At 38.8% G+C, this 22,301-nt stretch overlaps 1 protein-coding gene across 4 annotated transcripts in view; it reads left to right on the forward strand.

The window, feature by feature from the left end:
- PIK3CB (phosphatidylinositol-4,5-bisphosphate 3-kinase catalytic subunit beta) overlaps window positions 1-22,301 on the forward strand; it is a 103,440-nt gene that overhangs the window by 41,043 nt on the left and 40,096 nt on the right. For all 4 annotated transcript variants that reach the window (XM_063339056.1, XM_063339057.1, XM_063339058.1 and 1 more), the window contains 3 exons: window positions 1,790-1,909; window positions 16,402-16,587; window positions 19,383-19,608. In XM_063339056.1, the coding sequence (XP_063195126.1) occupies window positions 16,435-16,587; window positions 19,383-19,608 (379 nt within the window). In that variant the 5' untranslated portion in view covers window positions 1,790-1,909; window positions 16,402-16,434. The remainder of the gene's footprint in view (window positions 1-1,789; window positions 1,910-16,401; window positions 16,588-19,382; window positions 19,609-22,301) is intronic.

Genomic DNA, 22,301 nt, shown 5'->3' on the forward strand with positions numbered 1-22,301 from the left:
CCCACATTGCTTTTAGGAGGCCTTTCTGTGGTTTGCCAACCTCTATGGAAGTGGTTGTTGTTCTTAGGGTAAACTTATATTGTATATACCAGGAGAGGCATATATGCAATTTCAAAACACCATTCTTTGCTACGTCGGTGCTGGTAGGTTTCCCATGAAAGGTTTCCTATGAATTTGGAATGGTGTGTTAGGCTCCCACCATCTGATTTGTCATCAGGTGGCTAGTTAGCCAGAGACCTCTAGAAGGTTTGGATATCCAATTTTTAGTTAAAATAACATCCTGCTTCCGCCCCAGGGTATGGTCTTTCAGGCATACGCTGTGTCCCCCCTTTGAGGGGCAACAGATCATGCAAGATTGTGCCCTCAGGTGGAAGTTCTGGAAGTAATGACTATTTATCTTGTATCTGTAGTATGATGCATTTCACACCCCCTCCCAAGCTCCTGCCTTCTGGCCGCTCACTTTCGATTCTGATTTTTGTGACTCCATAAACACAAATATTGACAGGCTGTAAAACATTAATGCCAGACTGGTACTTCAGCATTGGTTATGAGAGATTCACACTGTGCCTTTGTCGTTGCAATTTCTACATTGTGTACGTCTGCCTTCATTTTCCTGTAGTCTTCCTCTTTGGGTGTTGCCTGCTGTAGGCTCCTAGGCTTTAATCATGAGAAGTTTCTGGACTAGTTCATACCTTTATGCACCACACAGTTGTTTTCAAAAGGTTGTCCATGGAGCGGTAACTTAATTTTTTCAGACTTAAGCAAACGGGGCAGCAACTGTTTTTCCCTCAAAGCCACTGAAGAAATCTAAGTTACTTCACAGTGCTCTATGTGTTGATCCCCAGAGAGGTTCTGCTCTGTATGGGACAGAGGGAACAACAGCCCTTGTTCCTGGTCCCTGTACTGGGCTGAGTCCTCCAAGCACAGTGTGGACTACTTAGTGTGGTTTAGAAAAACAATTGTTTACAGGAGGAGGAGCAGAGTTACATGCTTTGTGTTTTGTGGCTTGGCCTACAAACCTGTAGATAATATCAGCGCAAACTGATAGCACCGCTTTGTTCTCAAGGGTATTTTAAATATTTTTCCTTTATTTCACTTTGCTGAGAGCCTGGTTTGCAAGGCAGAGCTAAATGGAGGTGGTGTCTTGGCTATGTGGAGATATTTTGTCCTGTACTGTACATCTGCAGGGTGTTGGTAAGAGCAGACCTATGGAACCTTTCCCCTGCTGTTTCACAAGTTGAAGTGTGAATAGGAAGATGGGATCATTTGTGTCATCAAATCAAATTCTCCACTATAAAACCAAAGATGGCATTACGCTCTTCTTAAAAACAAAACAAAAACCAGCTTACAGCCAAGTGTAAAAGAGAATGCGTGGTCAGGAGAGTGACAGCAACTCTGTTTCCCTTTCTTTTGCCTTTAGTTGCAATGGGCATCTGTTGATCTGATCTAAATTGTGTACAAAAATTTAAAAATATTTGTATCGGCTAGAAAATGTTTTTGGCTGTGTAATTCATGACTATGATACCTATATTGTTAGAATAATTAGCATCTTCTACATATTTTTTACTTTCCTTTTTTCTTTCTGGTAACCAAGAGTTTGAGGACTTGACATTATTTTAATTGTTAGATTGTGTAATGTGAACATGGTACCATATTAGAAGAGAATGAAAATGTGTGGTTAATTAGATATTTTTGCACAAAAAGTTTATAGAGCTATTAAACCAACTAACTGTAAATTGCTTGTTTTCTCATTTGGTTAATTACAATATGTTGTGTTTTGCTTTTTTAGGTTACATTTAGTTCATCTTGTGGAACCTTCCGAGAAAACAAGGGTGATAGCAAGAAAACGATGTTTAATAAAAGTATCTTCACTACACAGTCAGACTGAAACAGGAACGGGTTCTCTGGAGTAAGTATTACGGTTATTAGGTTGGGTTTTTGTGCTTATAAAGTCAGTAGCATGGTTATTAGGCTGTTATTCTATTTAACTTTGTTATAGTTGCATTAAAAAAAATGAGTGACTCCTTAGTCATTTCAGTTGATCAGCTGGTGATGGGCACTCTTTTGGACTCTTATTGAAGCCTCTCCCATCTTGGAAGCAATTGCACCTTATGAAATGTAGATGGGCTTCGGATGTTTCCCTTGGCTCCTGTGTATTCTGGGTATGGTTTGGAGCAGGAAGTGGCCTGGTATAGGTGTAATTGTGTATCACCCACGATTTACTGGCAGAAGTTGAAGCTCTGCCTGTATTTTTCAGGGGATTTGGAAGTGTAATTGTTTTTTGGCTGTAACTTCCCACTCCTGGCACTTTCTGTGTGACTTTGATGTTTTTGTTGTCAGTATTTTTAGTATTTGTCTTGTATTGCAGGTCCATCATCCATCAAACTAGCATAAGCCTTCAATTTATGGATCTCAGATATGTCTTTTCTTCACTGTTTCTAGTTAACTTATAGCTTTTGTGAATTCTAGGCTGAGATGTGGGTCTCATTTATGACACAAGAAGCTTAGCTACCTAACTCAGGGTCTGTGGATTGCACCTTTTGGTACTAGATACCTAAACATTTATATACTAATACAGTATAATTCTTAATTTCTGTGTGCTTCGCTTGCTTGTGATGGGAAATGTAACCATTTTTCTGTCACCTTGTTTGTAATATGTTTAAACATATTCTTGTAGAGGTTAGAAACCAGGGAAAATCTGCATAATTTTCTGTCTGATGCAGATTTTGCTCATGCTTTGTGATATGTGAATGGAATTCTGCAGGAGTCATTGGAAATACACTTAAATGCGTACTTAGGAATGAAAAATATCTGCCCATTAGAACTGAAAGGGGGTGGGAAATGGTTTTACTTTACAACAAGTAGATTTTGGCTTATTGCTTTATTGCCAAGAGGAAATGACTCTTCTTAGCTTCTTCTTTAAAAAGGGATGTGTACATGGTGTCATAATTTGGGTAGAAAATGTCTGCGAAACCTAGTCAGACAAGATGAACTTCTCCTACTTGGTATTTTTTCCAAAGTGTTTTTAACTGGCAGAATAACACGTTTGGGTTGATAACTTTTTTTTTTTTAAAGGCAGGAAATAAATTATTGTGACATTTCAATTAAACGTGATGTGTGTGTTAGTTTCCTTTCTCTAACTACTTGAAGCAAATGCTACAATTTTAATTCAGCATGTGTAAATTTGTATCAGTCCCTGATCTAGGCCCTCTGTCAGGTGGCCCCTAAACATTCTTGTAAAAGGTTCTTGTAGCACCTGATAATTGAACTCTGACCTCTGAAGCTTTCAGAAACTGGGCTGTATGAAGTTATTTGTCTTTTACTGACTCACGAAACAACACAGTAGAAGTACAGGCACCTGTCACAATATCCAGATAAAATGATACTTAATTGCTGCTTAGACACTTACTTTGACAAGTTAATTCTTGACTCTGGTAATCCAGTTACTGAAACAGATGAGCAATAAAGTTGAAACCAAGCTCTCCAAAGAAATGAAATGAAAAATGCCCACTAGAGACAGCTTTTATTAACTTTTAAATCATTGTGTACAGGCTGATGCGAGGCACAGAACTTGCTCATGCGTTTAGTAGCCAGTAGACTTGTCTTCCTCCCCCTCCTTTTTTTAGAGGGACTTAGAGAATTTAGATGTTTAAACCTAAAGTTGATTCTGTTTTGTTCCTTTGGGGGAAATATTTTTGAATCGTTTTTTGTTCGTTTGTTTTGATTTGGATGTTTGTGTATGCTTGTACAGATTTCAATCATCACAAAGCATTTTACAATTCGAATCCTTCCTTAAAGTACTAAAAACATGAAAATAAAGTCCGAGTAGTGTCTATATTCCCCTCCACTCAGGACCTCCAAAACTGCATCCAGAACACTGTTTCCAGTTCTGGCCCCTCCAGAACAAGAGGGATGCTGGCAAACGGGGGATGCAGAGGTGATTAGGGGGCTGCAGCATGTGGCATTCGAGGTGGGGGGTTTGGCTGTGCAGCACCTTTGGAGAAAGACAAGGAAAGATCTTAACTAGAGTTTTCCACTGCCTGAAGGAGGATTACAGAGAAGATGTGGCCAGATGTCTGAGAGGTGGGGGGAAAGGCAGAATGCAAGTTGCAGAATGCACAAGTTACAAGAAAAGAAATTTTAATGGAACATAAGGAAAGAAATTTCACTGTGAGGGTCGTTAAGCACTGGAGTGGGTTGCTCATGAAGGCTGTGGGAACTTTCAAAATTAACCATGCAGCTCCTAAGCAACATGCTTTAACTTCAGTATTGAAAATAATCTTGGGACCAGATGACTCCCAGAGGTCCCTTCCAACCTAAATTAGTCTGTGATTCTTAGATAATCTTAATTATTTTTCGTCCTTATGATGAATGGCCAGGACTACTTTTGGCTTTACTACCATTAACTTCATGACAAAAGTATTGATTGTGTGTGATTTTTAGGATTATTCTTTTCTACCAAACGGCATTGTACTTCAGGTTATCTTTTATGAATAAGTGTCATGAAAAAGTTGTCACAAAATACATCTAGACATGAATTGTTGGATTTCTGTCAATGCTTGTTCAGCATTGAACAGTCTTGTTCATATAAAAAACGGCCTCTGAATTTGTGTAGTGGGTGACATCAAAGCTGGTGTTGGAAGAAAACTAACTGCAAAAATCCAGACCAGATTGCTTTGTGTAAGAAACTGACCCAATCAGGAAGAATGTCTAGTCTGATGAAGCATGTAATTTTTTCTTCTTTCCCTTAACGGGCATCTTTCTAACTTTGAGTATCCATGGCATCTCTGTGTATGAGACTTAAGCACAGTCTGCTTATGTGATAGCTCTGGGGTTTGGTCTGTGTGCCCTCCTTTTAGGAGAAACTTTCACTCCTAATTAATTTTCCACTGTTTTTAATTATTTCACTTTTTTACCTCTCTTTCTAGATGCACACAATCTGTCTGCTGGAGAATAACCCTCTTTCCTAGAGGTTTTGATTGAAACATCAGAAATAATTGAAAAGTGAATCTGTTAGTCCCTGTGTGAAGAGGTATCTCTATATAGGAAAATCTCCATTTCTGGTCTTAACTTTTTTTTTTTTTTATAGTAGAAAGTCATCTAGCTCATAATTTAGAGGAGTAACATTTTTAATAGCTTAAGGAAACAGCTGCTGGTGAAATTTGATGGTCTAGGTTCATCTGTACAATTCAAAAGGAGAGGAAATATTAACCATTTATATATTTAAATGTCTTGTAAGTGGAATGTTTACTCCTCCTTTCCTCTGTGTTTACAGTGGAACAAGTAATGACTGACTGGTAGAACAGGCAAGAAAATATGAGCGAGCAGAACTAATACTGACTTAATATTTCCTTTTGTTTTTTGACTGTTAGGCTGTTTTTTTTTTTTTAGACTGTTAAGAATTCTTGTATGATTCTTCTATAGCAGTGGGGGAACAGGGACCCTGCAGTTTACTTAGTACAATAAATCAATAAAAACACAACTCCACATTATTAATGCATCTTCTCGGGTTCATGACAGGCACATTACATAGTCTTTCGAATAATAGCTTGACCTCTAGGCTGAGTTTTACCTACGTTTTTAAAAATAAGCTTAAGAAATGTGAAGTGGCAAGCCAGCCCTGGGGCTGGAAGAAGCTGTTGCCCTTCTTCCACCACTCGTCTTGCTTCTGTTGACATCTTCACTTTGCTGGCACAAGCAGTTACGCAGCTCTGTAGGAAACGGTCTGACACACCTGTGTTAAAATGACATCTTTATTCTGGCTTAAGGTTCTGGGTTAAGGTTCAGCTCTTTCTCCTCCTTTCCCCTTCAGTCTGACTGGCCAGTCCTCCTTCTTCCCTTGTGCCAGCTCCATTCACCTGTCTTGTTAGGCTTGATTTTTATTTTTATTTTTTGTTTTAAAATATCCATGTGAGCATCCCATCATTTAAGTGTTTAGTAGGATCTTTTTCCAATATTAGAACTCAACATATCCAAACATTTCATGCTGGCCTTCCCCTAGTACATAGAATATCCAGTGATCTGGGTTATCTGAAGTGAATTATCTAGGTTGTGAACTAACCAGGTCTACTCTTCTCCCAAATCTTTCATCTCATTTTCCTGTCCTGGAGCATGCTATACAGAATGCATTGGTCTTCATGTAAGGTCCCACTTTGCCTTCTGCTATTTAAAACTTACCAAAATATCTGAGAGCGCTGTTTACAAATTTTCCTAAAGGTGAATGTACCAGATATGTTCTCACAGCCCAATTGACGTAGAATACTGAATTATTTGACCGAGCTTTTTACTTCATTGGAATCTTTTCTCCTTCTTTTCTCCCTAACTCTGTTTGTCAAGGTGTCAGATTAACTGCTATTTAGGTGACAGTGCCTTTCTAATCTGCTGTTTTCTTCCATTTCTTTATTTTCCCTCCCATCCTGACCATGCAGAACTGGATTCCAGTGAGCTGAAAGGGGATGTTTTCTTATAATGGCCCCAGCTTCAGTGTGATCCAGTGATCAAATGCTTCTAAAGACAATTTCAGACAGTAGTATTTAAATGTGAACGATTTTCTTCTTCCTGCAACTCGCTTTAACTGTACAATACAAAAAGATGGCTTGAAACTCCTTGTTTTTATATATAGATTTTAACGTTATCTATATAGTGATTTCAAGATACAGCAAAGGATAGTCATGAATTAGTCGTGAGAAGCTGTTATGTTACTTTTGTATTTTGTGTTCATTGTGAGTAATGTGCTGCCTGAGAATTGTCTGAAGTCTATCAGAAACCCGGGACTAAGTTTTGTTCGTTCATTTGGTTCATCGTGAATAATCTTTGGAGGGAGCGGGAACCGTGTTTACTTTCTTGTGTATAAAGCAATGAGGAGTAAGAATTTCCTTTTATCCTCATTGTTCAAACCCGTTCTGGTAAGTCTTCTGAGTCTGGAATACCATTTTAATAATGTTGTTCTCTACCTGTAGACTTCTTTTACAGAAAAAAAAATTCTGAAGGCAATAATCTCACTTACAGCTAGCTTTAAAATTATGCTTTCGTTAAATCATAAAATAATTTCCATAAGAAAGGAGGACCAGAGGTAATCTAATCTAACCATCTGTTCAAATCAAGTTGCCTAAAATTAAATTAAATTTTAATTTGAAACCAGTTAACGTGTTTGCCTTTTTTTCCTATCTCTAAGTCCCATTGAAGTCAATTCCAAATTCAGATGCTCAGCATTTCTTGAAAACGGGGCCACTTTTATTTAGAGGCATTAATATCAAAGTAGAAACACCTTTCATTGCGTTTTTAAAATCCTGGCTTTGGTTTTTAAAACTTACTGCATTGTAATGCTATGGGTACAGCAGAGATAAAAAGCTACAGAAGATGAACAGGCCATGGAAAGAGAAGATAATCAGGGACCATGGAAAAAAAACCTAATCGAGTTATCTTTGTTTGTGGAAAATGAGCTATATTTCATGAGGAGAATGAGAGAATCTAGACTCGAATAGCTGAGAGACCACTTTTGGTACCAGTCTGAGCACTGTGAGGGAATGACATTTAAATAAGACCTTTCATGTTTTCTATACATAGATATTTTTAGAAAACTAAATGGTGATATTTTTATTCTGATTTCTGGAGGAATCTTGACTAAATGGACACTTAATTTTCCATTCCATAGGGCCAGCTCATGTGGCAGTTGAACTAAAACTGCTGGGAAATATTTATAGTGCACATGATCTTTAAAAATAACTTCCCAGACTATGCTGTAGATGTCTTGAATTCTTAAAGTCTTTGCTGTTATAGATAGATAACCATGACGTTCCTGGAGTGAAAAAATCCTGGCTTTCCGATTTAGGCATTTGTATTTATAAAAGTTGGTTTTATTTACTTTTCAAATTTGTAACCGCTTTAGATTGAAATTCACCTGTGCAGCTGCAGAAGGCCAGAACCCTGAGTGGGTTCACTCTTTAGGGCAAAATAGGAATTTCAGTGGCATGGTATGAAATAACATACAGAATAAACTTCGTTAGTGCCTTAGGTCCCATCTTTAAAAGAGGGTCACTCTTGATCCTGCATGAACTGTGAGGCCTAGTGAGCAGAAAATACGCTTTGTAGTAATAGTAAATGCGTTGCTTAGCGTAGGTGCTGCTTCTTGTCACGTTAAACCTTTAAACCAAACCTAGCTTGCAATTCCGCATTACACCTAATTTCATCCCTGTGAGGGCTGCTGGAGGGTAACAAGGGTGTTCTCACCCCACCCTTGGTTTTGATACGGTGCCTGCTTGTCACAGGGTGAGGCAGGGCCATGAGCTGGTGGAAAACTAGTAATGTTTGTTCATGTTGTTATTCCATTGTGTGGCTGGGGAGGTGGGGGATGGCCAAGCAAGGGGAAAAACGTAACAGCGCTGCTGCTGACTGTAGGCTGCCCTCAGTCAGCTACGGATACGGTGAAACTGCAGGAAGCAGTGACTTACGTGGGGGTCAAGCTGGTGTCTGAAGTGATCCCGTTCTAGTCACTATAAATACAGTGGAAGTCGGCAAAATGGGAGTCCCATGCAACGCTCTGAAACTGCTGCCAGTGTGTCGGCTGCAGAACAGTTGTCGCAGCCCCGTGAGCTCACAGGCTGTGGCAGCAGCTCCGAGTTTGTTACAGTTTCAGGAATAGAAGAGGATGTAGTTCTACAGAGCCATGAACTGGCAAGCTGATCTAATGTATATATTTGACTTCAGGCTCTTCAGAAGAAATCAGAATTCTTTTAAATAGAAAGGAGGAGGAATTTTTCCTTTGATTTTTTTTTTTTTTTAAACACCTCCGAAGTTTCACAGGACACAAACCTTGCTGCATACTCTGACTTTCCATCTTTGCTGCTACATTCTTTTCCCTTATTTGTTCTCAAATATTTCCTTTATAGTTTGCTCATCTTTTTATAGTATTAGATGTTTACGTAGTTAGAAAAATGATTACAATGATTATATTGTGTAAGTTCTTAGTGTTTCTCCTACTTAGACTACGTGATAGGCTGCGTTTGTTTCCTAGAAGATTACTGTGGTCAGATTGTCATCTAGTCTCTTCTGGACAGTAAGATACTGTTTAAACACTGTTCTTGTGTGTCTGGATAGGATGGCCCTTTCCAACTGCTTTCACTGCTGCAAGACTTTTTTTTTTTTTTTTAAGTCCCTTCACTGCCATATGACAGAGGAAGCAGTAGATAAAAAGCTGTATTGATCACAGTGATGGTCATCTGGAATGTGATACTAAACAGTTGTAATAACTTATTATAGAAAGCAAAAATCTGGACAAGCAGAGTGCTCTTAGTTTTTGCATAATCAAAACAAACTAGTTTCTGATATTTGTCCTTTATGTAAATGTTCATGTTTTTAGTGGAAAAAAATAATAAAAAATTTCAGATTTGTATTTAACCCGAAGTGCTATAGATACTTATGTGCCCTTAAAATGCACCCTTGTTTGAAAGAGGTGGTGTAAAAGAAACTTATTTCTTAAGGAAACTGACTTTTTCATAGACAAGTGATTTCTTCTCCTCCCCCCAAACGTTTTGCCATCTATTTGGGATAGCATACTTATTTCATCCTGAGAGAACTGTGACCACGTTTCAGGGATGGGTGACATCATTTCAGATGTACAATATCTCTTCTAAAGAATTGTCTGAAGACCAGATTTTCTTGGTGCTATGAGGCAGCCCAGGAGAATAAATGCTGTGAGAGATAACAGGACACTAAAATTTTGCTCTAACACTGTGTTATGTGGGTGTTTGTGTTTACCAGCTTCCTTGCAGCTTCTTTTACTTGTCTTTTATCAGTATTATTTTTGATTACTCTTCAGGATAATAGATTGAATGTTGCATTGGATTTTAAATTGGTGTTCTTTTAATAATAGAAAAATACATCTCACAGGATGAGTGTTAGGAGATTTGTGGTGAGTTCACAAGTAAAGGAGAATTCTAAGCTGATGACATAGTATGAAATTTTGTAATTGGTGTATTCTACAAAATGTTGGTTTTAGAAGAATTTACCTGACACAGATTAATATTGGGTGTTGATAACAATCCATATGGATTTGTGAGTACTTTTTAAAGTCTAAGTCTTTTGCTGATCTGATAAATTTTTTTCAAAGGGAAGTTCATTGCGTTGTTACTCCATGTCTCGTTTTTGGCAGTGCCTCCAGACAGGCTGGCTCTCTCTGAGTATGCTCTTGTTCAGCTCTTAATTTCAGGATAACCTCATGCAATCTCTCCCGCGCTTCGCTTTGTGCTTCGTACCTTCTTGGTCAGCACTGTTTTATGTCAGATATTCGCACCTCCTGGATGTAACTCCTTTACATGAGCAAGTTAAATATTCAATGCAGGTAAAACTGAGTTTGCCAGCTCTTACAGGAGTGGTGTGAAGCCTTTGCCACTGGGTAGTCCTGGGCTCTCGGTGCTGTCTTGTCCTGAAGTAGTCACAATGGAATTGGGTTTGCTACCAACTGGTCTTGCTTGCCTCCTCAGCAAAATGGGATTAGCTTCTAAGTGGATGGTTTAGTAAGCCCAACTTGTATCCACAGCTTCTGAAACCCTGATCCTTTAGTCTGAAAGATGTCTTGTAACTCTTGGGGATGTTCTGAATGCCTGGGTTTTGTTACTTGATAGCGTGTGATGTTCCAGTGGTTCTGCTGGTGACTGACGCTTGCTGGAAGTGTTGTCTGCATTGTTTTTACAGGCCGTTTTTGTACCTGCACTGTATAGCCCAGGCACGTGTGGTTCTAGTTCCATGTTTCAGATAGGGGGAAAAAAAAAAGAGCAGGCTGCAATTCACAGAAAAACTTATGTAGCTTACTTTTGACTGTCATCTTTCCCAAAACCCTGATAAAAATCAATGAAGAAGCAGCCTTCTTCTGGTAGTCCTTTTTTTGATTGTTTGTTTTTTCCTTTCCTAGTGGTCTCTTTGGTTAGATGATGAGATATACTTTTGTTGGGAGGTGTAGGGGAAGCTTATGTGGTCTCTTGGCTTCTGGAATAAGGCCGTTAGCACTAGAGCAAATTCTTCTGCATGCCTAGAGATGGTAAGCCCTTTAAAAAAAAACCCAAAACACCCCCCCTACACACAACTGCCAACAAAACAAGAACAACAACCAAGAGCCCTGTGCCTGGGAACACACAGCTGTTCTCAATAGCTGGTCAGGGACTGTGGTCTGTTGACTGATCTCTCCTGCTTAAAATGTCTGATTAACTTGTGATCAAGATCACAATACAGAGGAACAACAGAAAATTCAATTCTGTAACTTTCACGTTGATTTCACAGAGGAAATTCTCACCCTCTGCAGGAATCCATAGTAAAGACAAAAATAGCTTGCGTCGCTTCTATGGGGGGTCTGGTTTGTTGGTGAAGCAGTGTCAACACAAGTGAACGTTTATAGAAGACATCAGTGATGACTATGTAACTTACTGTGTGGTTCACTAGATTCCTCCCTCCTCTTTTACCTAGCTGGAACTGTCTTAGCATGAAGTATTCATTTCGCTTGAGGCATTTAGAATTTTAATTGTTTTTTATTTGGGAATCCTTTCTCCCTGTTGAAAGCAAATGGAAGTGTTGTTTCGTGTGTTGCTGAGGTTGATCAAAATCTGGGCTGCTGTCAGAAGGGATGGTCCTCCCCTGTTCCCAGCTAACTGTTACCACCACCTTCTTTCTGTGTTCCTGTTGAGTGCCTGCATAGAAAGCTGTTTTGAATGAAAACTAGCTTTAAAGAAGATAAATACCTAAAATCTGAGTTGGATCAATACTCTGGTTTTGCTGACAGAATGGGCAGTATGATCTTCTGCCAGTTTTAGCCAGTTGTAAAGCCGCATCTTGAGGCCATAGTTACCTGAAGCGCTATGACACAATCTGGAGGCTTGCTGCTGATGAAAGGAGGAAATCCTGCTTCCATTCTTCTCCGTTCAGAGGCTCTGGCACTATTTAGATCCTTCTGTGATTTGATTCAGCTAGATAATGTGAAAGAAAATTAGTCATTGATTCCCCCTGGATGCTGAGCTGGCTCACAAGGAGAGCTGAGGTGCGCTGAAGCAGGTGGAAGGCTGGGCAGCAGAGCTGGTCCACCCTGAGCAGGGGAGGCAGGAGGCAGGCATTGCCCTTGAGCCATCGCAGAGCCTGGCATCCTCTCCCACAGCTTCATGTGGAGTGGGTTATGAAAACCATATTACGACACGGTGTGGAAGCTTACAGCCTAGGTGTTGGCAGTTTGTAGCGATAGCTGTTCCACTTCAGTCTTAATGCTGGGTGCACGTGCCAGATGTACAGATTTATAGACAGAAAAAGTTGCAGGCAGTTGGTTTGGTTTGAGAAGTCTTGTAGGGCTTCTTGTTCGTGTATGTTAAATAAATAAATACAAAGATGAATGTTGAATTTTCTTTCTCTTTTTCTCATTTTGCAGGCGTTTTCCTAATCTGTGTGTCTTTTAGAAGTGCTGGTATATCAAAATACAAATTTTTGGTTTTGAGATTAAGAGTTTGTATATATATACACACACATAAATATATATAAATCTAAAATGCATAAGTCAAAGTTTAGAGAAAATTTACACTTCAAAGGGGAAGGTTTGAATGCTGTCTACCAATGCTACATACCTGTGACTTACAAAAGCATTTACTATTGGGCTTTGTTGCTATTAAATTCAAATAATCATTGATTAAATACTTCAGTAGCCAAGATTAAGTACTGTTTGAATTACTTCCTTCTTTTGTATGAGAAATTGTTTTTACCGTGACAGTAGGTAAGAATAGCTATGAGGTTAACAGCCTGAAATAACTTTTTATTATTATTTTGCTTGTTGGGCTTTTTCCTTTAGCTGGAAGTTGTTTAAAATGTCTCTGGTGCTATTGCTCTCCATCCAGATGGCTTTCCGCCTTTGTTTCAGTTACTCGATGTGATACTGTTAGTCACTAGTGCCACCACACATGTTACAGTTTGGCCCATGACTCATTCTCACGGCCGTCTTACGTTGGCAGGCAGTGTTATTCTCAGTATAAATACTTGTTCTCTCTTGACCCCTGTGATGTCAGCTACGGGTGGAAACTGGGTGCTGACTGTAGAAGACACTGGCCTCTTTCCTTGAGGAAGGAAATCTTAAGTGCCTGAAAGCAAGAATAGCTTCCCAGCATGCTCAGATTGGTGCGATAATTGCTCTTCCCTTTTTAATTGAAAATGGAACTGAAAATATTCTGAGGTCTGTGTTGGAAGTCCGTCATTATAAACAAGTATCTTACAAGAACTTTATAACTCTATGCGTTGTGCTGTCTAGGTTATAGGGTATGTAACGGCATTTTTAAGTCTTGCTTCTTTAAACATTTTAAACTCTTGGTATACTACAGTGGTTTCAACAATTGCAAATGTTGTGGAAAAACATCTGAAAGGATGAAAATAGAAAAGATGCTGAATTGAAATAGAAATTATGAACAAAATAACTACATAGAACAGATTAATGTTTTCTTGCTGCTTTACCTGTTAAAGGAATGCTTTATAATGGTGATACTATGACCACAGAAAATAAACTGAAAATATACTGTGTGTGCATTCAAGTATGAAAAATATTTAATTTTAGATAATTCAAATGATTTTTCTGTGGCTACTGTCGTCAGTTACAATAAAATTGCAGCCAGTATTTTATGGGTAGAAGTAGCTTGATGGAGGAGAAGCAATAATATCCCATTTAAATAGTAGCTTGTTAAAGATATACTGATTGGTAATGAGGAACCACACATTTTCTCTGGTTTTTTTTTGGTAGATGTTGTGTTATTCTAACAGCGTAATCTGTGTTGCATGGTGGGGTTAAAGTTTATTTCTTTCCTTTAGACAATTTAAGAGCTCACACGCTGTGCTAAACTTTCTGCATCCATTGATGAGTGAAGGGATGGATTTGTAAAGATCTGGTAATTAAAATAAGATATTTTAATACCTGGTTTGTTATTTTCACCAGCTCTACGCCCCCACCTCCAATTCTTTTTGTTTTGATTCAGTCTGGTGCAGTGTAGTGGATTTTTGGGAGGAATGAGGACCTGATGGTGATAAACTATTATTTGATAACGATGATGATGATAAGAGTGCCCTAATTGTTGTTTCTGTTGAGGAAAAATATTTTTCTTTATGTATTTATGCTTTCTGAAAGTTAGAGGTTTTTTTTGTTTGCGTTTAGTGAAAATTCTACTTTTTTTTTTAATGTAGTACAAGTGAAATACTAAGTGATCCACATATTTCATATGGTAACAAGATGTGTTGGCAGCTGTCGTGCTTGTGTGGATCCTCACAACTTTGCTACGGCTGAATGGAAAGGTTTTGAAATGAGTTGAGTCTCATTATTCAGTGTATTTACGTGGCAGTTAGAGGTGAGACTCAAGTGTGTTGTCTCATATCTAAGGCAGCTTTGAACTGGCAAGCTGATGGTAGCACAGCTGCCGTACCAAATAGCTGCTTTGAATATTTAGCTGGGTTCCACGTGGGTTTTGGACTTGCTGTTCCACTGGGGACTGGTAAGCTTTAGGACATTTCAGTTCTTTCTAGCCAACCCTCTTTCTCTGCTGGAAGTTTTCTTCTCCTGAATTTTTCCCACTGTCAGATGAGTAATTTTATGTATTAATGGTAACTGGAGGGATAGAAACCAGTACTGAATAAGGCAGAGATGGCCTGTGAATACTTTAAAGTGGTGGTTTAAATAGTACTATTTGGATAACAATGATCAGTAAAAGTCAGCACAGAACAGCCCTTTATAATATATATAAAATATTAATAACTTGTTTGTCAATAAAAAGTTATGCTTCTCCAGTAGTTGATTTTTGTGCTGCTGGTGTATTCCATTATCCAGTGTGGGCACAGTCAGCTTTCCCCTATGCTTGCTTGCTTATTTATTTATTTCATTGCAAGCTGTCTGTATCAAGCAAGGGATTGCGGAGAGACTTTCTGAAGTACCACTTTTGTGTTTCTGTTGTCAGTTAAGGACAATGATGCATATGATTTGGAAGCCTACCAATCGTGAAGGAGTTGAATTTCTGTGAAATAGGAGCATCAAACAAATTTGACTTGCTCTAAATGAAGCGATAACTCCTGCATATCGTAAAGTTTGGATTTAGTTGGATGGGGCCCTGAGCAACCTGATCTAGGTGGAGATGTCCCCGCTCATTGTAGCGGGGGTGGACTAGGTCACCTTTAAAGGTCCCTTCCAACCGAAACCATTCTATGATTATATTCTATGATGTGCAGGTGAGCTTGTTTGAACCTGCTCTGTGATGTATGAAGAACAGCAGCCCAGCGTACTGGTTACATCCTGCTTTTTCTGCTGGTGCTATAATAGGAGAAATACCTCCAGTTAAGCAGAGCAGGGAAGGGATCTAGAAGGGAAGGAGTGATATAAGTAGTGGAAATCTGTAACAGTAGTGGGGTTGCATATTCTGGCTTATTTTTTTTACAAATGGTGATTTCCCACGTCTAATGGTGTCCAACAAGAATTAGAAAGATGTAGAGGTGACCTGTCTTTATTGGAGAAGTGATTTACAGTAGTGTTTTATTACGACACTTCCCATCCCTTTGTCAGCTGAAGGGCATTGTCTGGATGAAGAGGGTGGTTAATACTGAAGTGAATACTAATTGAAGGGAAGACTCATCTTTAGAGAGTGGTAATCAAAAGAGAAAACTTGGAAGGTTAGAAAAACTAGTGGCAGCATTAAGTGTAAATAAAATGTTTTGAAATACAAAGGATGAGTAATGAGGGAGGCAGCATAGTGAATTGAAGTAGATCATACAAAGGGCTCCCCTCTACCCCGCAGTGGATGTAGTTTACACAGTGGGTTAAATTCATAGAAGACTATCTTTCTTTAAGGCTGAAAGCAAATTGAGATAAATGTCTTTAGAGGAAAATGTCACTTTCTAGTAAAGTTGAAGATTATTTTCTTGCTATTAATATAGACTTGCAAGTTGAATATGTCACTCTGGCCATGTTTGTGGACAACTAACGGGAAATTTGCAAAAATGAAATTAGGAAATTGGTCATGTGTTTTCATATTAAATATTGTCATGCTTCATCCAAGAAGTTTGCTTTGATTGTATTTTATGTAGGTAAATAGTTTTAGAGAAAATCTAAATTGAATTTCTAACTTTGTTTTATCTAACCTCTAACTAATTATTTTTTTCTCTTATTACTTTGTCATAATGACATAAACATCTCAACAATAGTGCTTTACCAGGCAAATGCTTTTATTATACTAAGTGGAATTAATGAGTAAAACTATGCTTATGTGTTTGCAGTACTGGCATTTGAGACCCCAGACTTGCAAGCTGAGCTGTACAAGCAGGCTTATGTAAACTTTCCAAAGGCTTTAAAATGTGTGTCTAATTATAGAAGGTTAAGTATACTGAATTTTAATTTATTTTTTTTTCCCCAAGGCCATGTGGTTATGATATTATTGAGATTCCATAATGCCTCCTGCCGTGACAGACAGCCTTGACATCTGGGCAGTGGATTCACAGATTGGTGCTGATGGCTCAATATCTGTGGACTTCCTGTTGCCCACTGGAATCTACATCAACCTGGATGTCCCTCGAGATGCCACCATATCTCATATTAAACAGGTAATACCAAAGGGTCAATTAACTTAAAAGTTAACTTACATTTGGAATGAGTGCTGTTTCTGATTTTTATATGCCTTTTGGCAAATCAAGTAATGAATTTGGGTAGGCATAAAAAATAATGTATTGAAGGTACATGCATAGCAGATTGATTAATAAAGATGTATATATGTCTGGGGGTTTGGAATGTTTTTGGGCAGATGGCAAGGTTTGGAGAAATTACTTCTTGCTGATGGTTACACTTCAGCAGAGATTATTCTAATAGCTCTATATTAATACCGTATTGTTACACCTAAGCCTTTTTTTAACACACTGTTAATACATTATACATTGACTTAACATTTCTCTGATTAGTGAGCAAACAGGAGATGCTGTGTCTAATTTGATTTTTGATATAATAGTCACAGATTGTGCTTCTGCTTCCTTTGATTGACATCAAAGGTAGGTGCTTTAAAAACCACGTATGCCATTTCTTGAAGGATGTGTACAAGTGCCTTGCTAGGGCATCACTTAAAAAGTGAAGGAATACTCAAATCAAAGGAGGGGGGAGCATGTAAGGAAATAACCACAGATATTAAAGAATAGTCTAGTGATCTTTCATCAGATAATGGCCACGTGAGGGCATTTAGACAAGTTACTGTGGAATTAGGTAGTGGATGCATGACAACACCAAGTAATCGGCTCCTTAAACGTAATAAACTTCTAAAAGAAAATAAAGTGTGATTTCTCATTCAATTGCATTGCCTGGTAAATAAGTACCTTGTTTTTCATTCCTATTCCGTCTGACAGTATTCACTTTTTTTATAGAAATTGTTTTCTTTCTATCAGTAGTAGCTTCATAGAATTTATTGTACTCCTCAGTTGAAACTTTCTAGACGCTGAAGTATTTTTTTTATGCAGTGGATCACTTAGTATTTTAGAAGAAACGAGAGTGCCACTAGAAATTGAAGTGATCTGAGAAATAAATTTTGTGCTATACTCGAATACTGGAAATTATTCTGACTGGAAAAATGTCATTGTAGTTTTAGTAAAAGGATAACCTGGGCAACTACAGGTTGGCTGGTGGGTAAGGTAATGGCAGAGCTGATAGTGATTTCAACTGATAAAGAATTTAAAAAACAAGTGTGCAAGTGACAACAGTAAGGGACTTGAACTAAGCTGTCTGCTGTAAACAAGTACTGTTGATATTTAGCTGTTTTTCAAAGAAAAGGAATGTTTATCATAACTACAGAAGTCCTTCCTGGGAGTCACTGTGTTGGAAAACAAAGCAATAACAAAGACTTTGATGGCATCCTGGACGAGTAGCTTTGCTCCTACCACATTGCTGTGACAAGCCCTAATTCGTGGATGCTTGGATGTATAAATAGAGGACTTGAGTGCAAATATAAGGAGTTTATCTTCAAAGTCAAACTGTTAAGATTAAAATAAAAGAAGAAAAATAGCCAATTATTTGAGGGCAGAAGAAGTTTTCATTTCTGTAGACTTTATAATTCTACCAGGCCAGTACTTTGGGTGATGGCAAATGGCTGCTTTCTGTGGAAGTCGTTTCCAGGGACTTCATGGCTTTTTTAATTTTACAATCATTAAGAGATATAATAAGTACCAGTAGCTGGAATTTGAAGTTAGACGACGCGGGCGGGGGGGCGGGGGGGGGGCGAGGTACAAATTTTTAATCAATATAATTAGCTATTGGAGAAGAATGTGGAGGCAATAATAGATTTAGTCCTTTGATACCTTTGAAGTTGGAATTTTTGCTCTACACCAAAGGTAGTTGCTAGGCTCAGGTCTCACTCAGCTAGGCAAAATATGCTGGAATACATCACTGTAAAGCAGAGTTCATTGTACAAATCTAGGGAATATATGCAGGTGTCTTCAGTTTAGCAAAAGGAGTTCAGCTTCAGTTGTTTGAGAAGAGGTTTTTGCCACTGCATTATTGATCCTGCAGTTCTCATTTCAAAATAGGTTTCAGAAACAAATCCAGAAAATGTAAACTTTTAAAATTAGGATAAAAATATTCTGACAGATAAAGATTTGAATAGGATTGAGGTTGGAAGAGCTCTTTTTACTTCCAATTTTGATTTCTGCTAAGGATTTGATATATTTTATGTATTTGGTACATTGGTGTTACTTAAGGTGTAATCTGCTACTTAAGTATTCTGTTCAGTGAAGTGTTATTTAGTGTTCTGTGAGTGGCTTGCATGTCTTAGTGGCCTGACAGTAATTTACAAATAAATTTACTATAAGCTTCTCCAGGCAACAGGGAATTTGTTGTCTATGTATTACAATAATTACTGGAAAAGGAAAGTATAGATGTGTCTTGATGGAGAAGGATTTTGATAGGAAGCTATAGGAGTGGATGGAGGAGAGTGACATTTTGGTGGTCAGTGCAACATCTGCCTCCAAAATCATTAAGTGCTTTGTTACTGTAGTGATAGCCATCCCTCCTGCAACTTCACTGCAAATAGGGCTGTATTGGGTCAATCCCAGGATAAGCATCAGGAGGAGGGTTAGTGCTGCCCTTCTCTCATCACCTCAGAGTACTTGTCCCTATATGTTTTTTGTCCTTGGGATATTTATGGACACAAGTTGCTGCTTAAAAATAACCTCAAGATAGTGACTACAAACAAGACAAAGTAAATACATAATGATATATAGGGATAAAAATTAACCAAGTTAGCAAATATATTACTCTAATGTTCCTTTGGGAACACAAATGGAAGTCAGCATTACCTTCAGTGCCATGAGACATGTCCATGCTTTCTTGGGTTGTTTCATTTATGTATTTATTTTCTTTGCAGCTGTTATGGAAGCAGGCACATGCCTATCCACTCTTTCATCTCCTCATGGAGATTGACTCGTACATGTTCTCATGCGTGAATCAGACTGCTGTACATGAAGAATTAGAGGATGAGACACGGAGACTTTGTGATGTTAGACCCTTTCTTCCTGTCCTTAAACTAGTGACAAGGAATTGTGATCCAGGAGAAAAGTTGGATTCCAAAATAGGTGTCCTTATAGGCAAAGGTAATTACACTTAATTTTTTTTGAAAAATGAGGGTAAACTTTGTTTTGTGTATAACTGGGCAGGTGACCGTGGAAAAAATTTTAAAAAATAAATTAAAAATTGTTTCCCTGAAGGAATTTGCCTTTCTCAAACCAGTACTGATCTAGTTTAAAAGAATTTAAATACTTAGGACAAAACATTTGGAAGTTGTTGAAAGCTACTTTCTGTCTGGTATTTTGGCAATGTATTGTATTACTGCATAAATCAAGAGCAAATTTTATCTTACTAGATGAGGGAAAAATCTATAACGTTACTACCAAGTGAAGGAAGGCATAATCCCTGAAAAGTCTTATCATAAAGAGCCTAACAGCAAACTGGATACCCAGAAGGAACTAGAAATTATTATGGTTTTGTTCTACATGGTTTCTGAGTTGGTTAACAATATGATTCTTGTTTTTGCTCTCAATTGTGGCACTGATTTTCAGCAAACAATGAAAAGCTATTTTTAAAGGTTTCACACTAACTTGTTCTTGATGTTATTTCAGAATTTTCAGCCTTTAAATCTACTCTGCTTGGTTATACAATCAAGATTGACAGGGTCGTGTGAGGTCATACCTCTTGTTTTAAAACAATGAACCATTGTTAGCTCTTTTATAAAGACTGCAGGTTTTGTTTAGATTTCAGCAGTACACTGTCTGCCTATTTGTTAAAACTGACAATGGAAACAGTTAGCCAGTTTAACCATTCAGACATATTCTGACAGATTCTGAGAGATTCCCATTCTTAGATTGAATATTTTGGTTATTATAGCTATGCAAGATCCTTCCTTATGCAGCCCCTATTCTGCATCTTAGCAGTGCAAAAAATGTGTTCCTGTCTAAGCTTCTAAACTTAGTGTTTTGTTCTCAAAAGGTGTTTCAGTGCTTTGTGTAATTTGGACAATGTCCTTCAAAGTTCAGGAGAAAAGAAAGAAAGAAACACTTCAGGCCCTATGCTTCCTGAAGTACCGAAGAATCACAGCTGTGGGGACTCTCCACTGTGTATTCTCTCTTTACATATTTTGAAAAAGGAACTTTATGGGTCTTGGATTGGTTGAAATTTCAGCCCTGTCATTTTGACTTGAGTAGAAGATTTTAATCACAAGGAAAATTCAAGAATAAGTTTATCTATCCTTCTTTTTTGACTTTTAAATGAAATAAAAAAGATGGTCTTTCTGTGGGATTTAAAAAAAATACAAACAAATTGCAAACACTTTGTCTGCTCTACAGTCTTTAGGATGCACTTGCTGTGCTTGCTTTGCATTTGCTCTTGTGAGGAGAGACTTAAAACTTTCCAAACTATCTTGAACCCAGAGCTTAGTTGGGAGGGATTCTGTGGGAAGCTTCCATGGAGGATAAAGGAGTTAGTGAGTGCTGGGAGTTTTTCAAGAACGCTCTCCTGGAAGCACAAAACCATTTCATTCCCTTTAAAGATAGGGGAAGTAGGTGAAGCAGGAGACCCCTTGGCTTAACTGTGGGCTTCTGAGACTGTTCAAAACCAAGAGAAAGGTGCCAGGGATGGAAAAGCAGACAAATACCTGTAGAGAACTACAAGGGCATTGCCAGGGCATACAGAGAGGCAGTGAGAAGAGCAAAAGCTCAGCTCGAATTGAAATTGGCCAGAGATGTCAAAAAATGCAAGAAAGCGTTCTACAGGTACATAAACAACAAGCAGAAACAGAAGGAAAATATTGTCCCACTCTTAAACGGAGGGGTGAATTAGTCACCAGCAATGCTGAAAAGGCAGAGGTTCTCAACATTTTCTTCACCTCTGTCTTTACCAGCACTGTTGGGCCCCAGGCCTGGTGTTGTGGTTTAGCCCCAGCCAGCAACAAAGGACCAGGTGGTCTTTCACTCACTGTGCCCCCAGCAGTGGGATGGGGAGGAATTGGACGGGCAAAACTCATGGGCTGAGATAAAGGCAGTTTAACAGAACAGCGAAGGAAAGAGGAAAACAATAACAATAATACTGATAGAGGAACACAGAAAGCACGATTAATGTACAGCCGCTCACCGACTGGAACCCAAAGCCCAGCCCGCTCCCAAGCGGCAATTCACCAAGGGCAAACCTGATCGCCTTCTACAGCAAAGTAACCTGCTTGGTTGATGAGGGGCGAGCACTGGACATTGCCTACCTGGATTTCTCCAAGGCTTTTGACACGGTTCCCCACAGCCTCCTCCTAGAGAAACTGTCGTGTTATGGTCTAGCCCAAGTGGTCTGTGTGGTGGGTGGGGAACTGGCTGACACGCTGCCCCCAGAGGGTGGTGGTAAATAGCTCTTTTTCAAACTGGCAACCTGTCACAAGTGGGGTCCCCCAGGGTTCAATATTGAGCCCAACGCTGTTTAAAATCTGCATAAGTGATCTGGATGATGGTGTCAAGTGTACCCTGATGAAGTTTGCTGATGACACCAAACTGAGCAGGGAAGTGGACACTTGGGAAGGGAAAGCCACCCTGCAGGAAGACCTGGATAACCTGGAAGAGTGGGCTTCTGAAGTCCAACAAGGACGTGTAAGGTCTTGCAGCTGGGAAAACATAATCCAGGAATGCAGCACAGGCTTGGATCTACCCAGCTGGGGAGCAGGTCTGTGAAAAGGGACCTGGGGATCCTGATGGATCACAAGCTCAATATGAGTGAAGAGTGTGCTGCAGCAGCAAAGGAAACCAACAGGATG

The sequence above is a fragment of the Chroicocephalus ridibundus genome, chromosome 6, assembly GCF_963924245.1.
Source record: "Chroicocephalus ridibundus chromosome 6, bChrRid1.1, whole genome shotgun sequence".
NCBI lineage: Eukaryota > Metazoa > Chordata > Aves > Charadriiformes > Laridae > Chroicocephalus > Chroicocephalus ridibundus.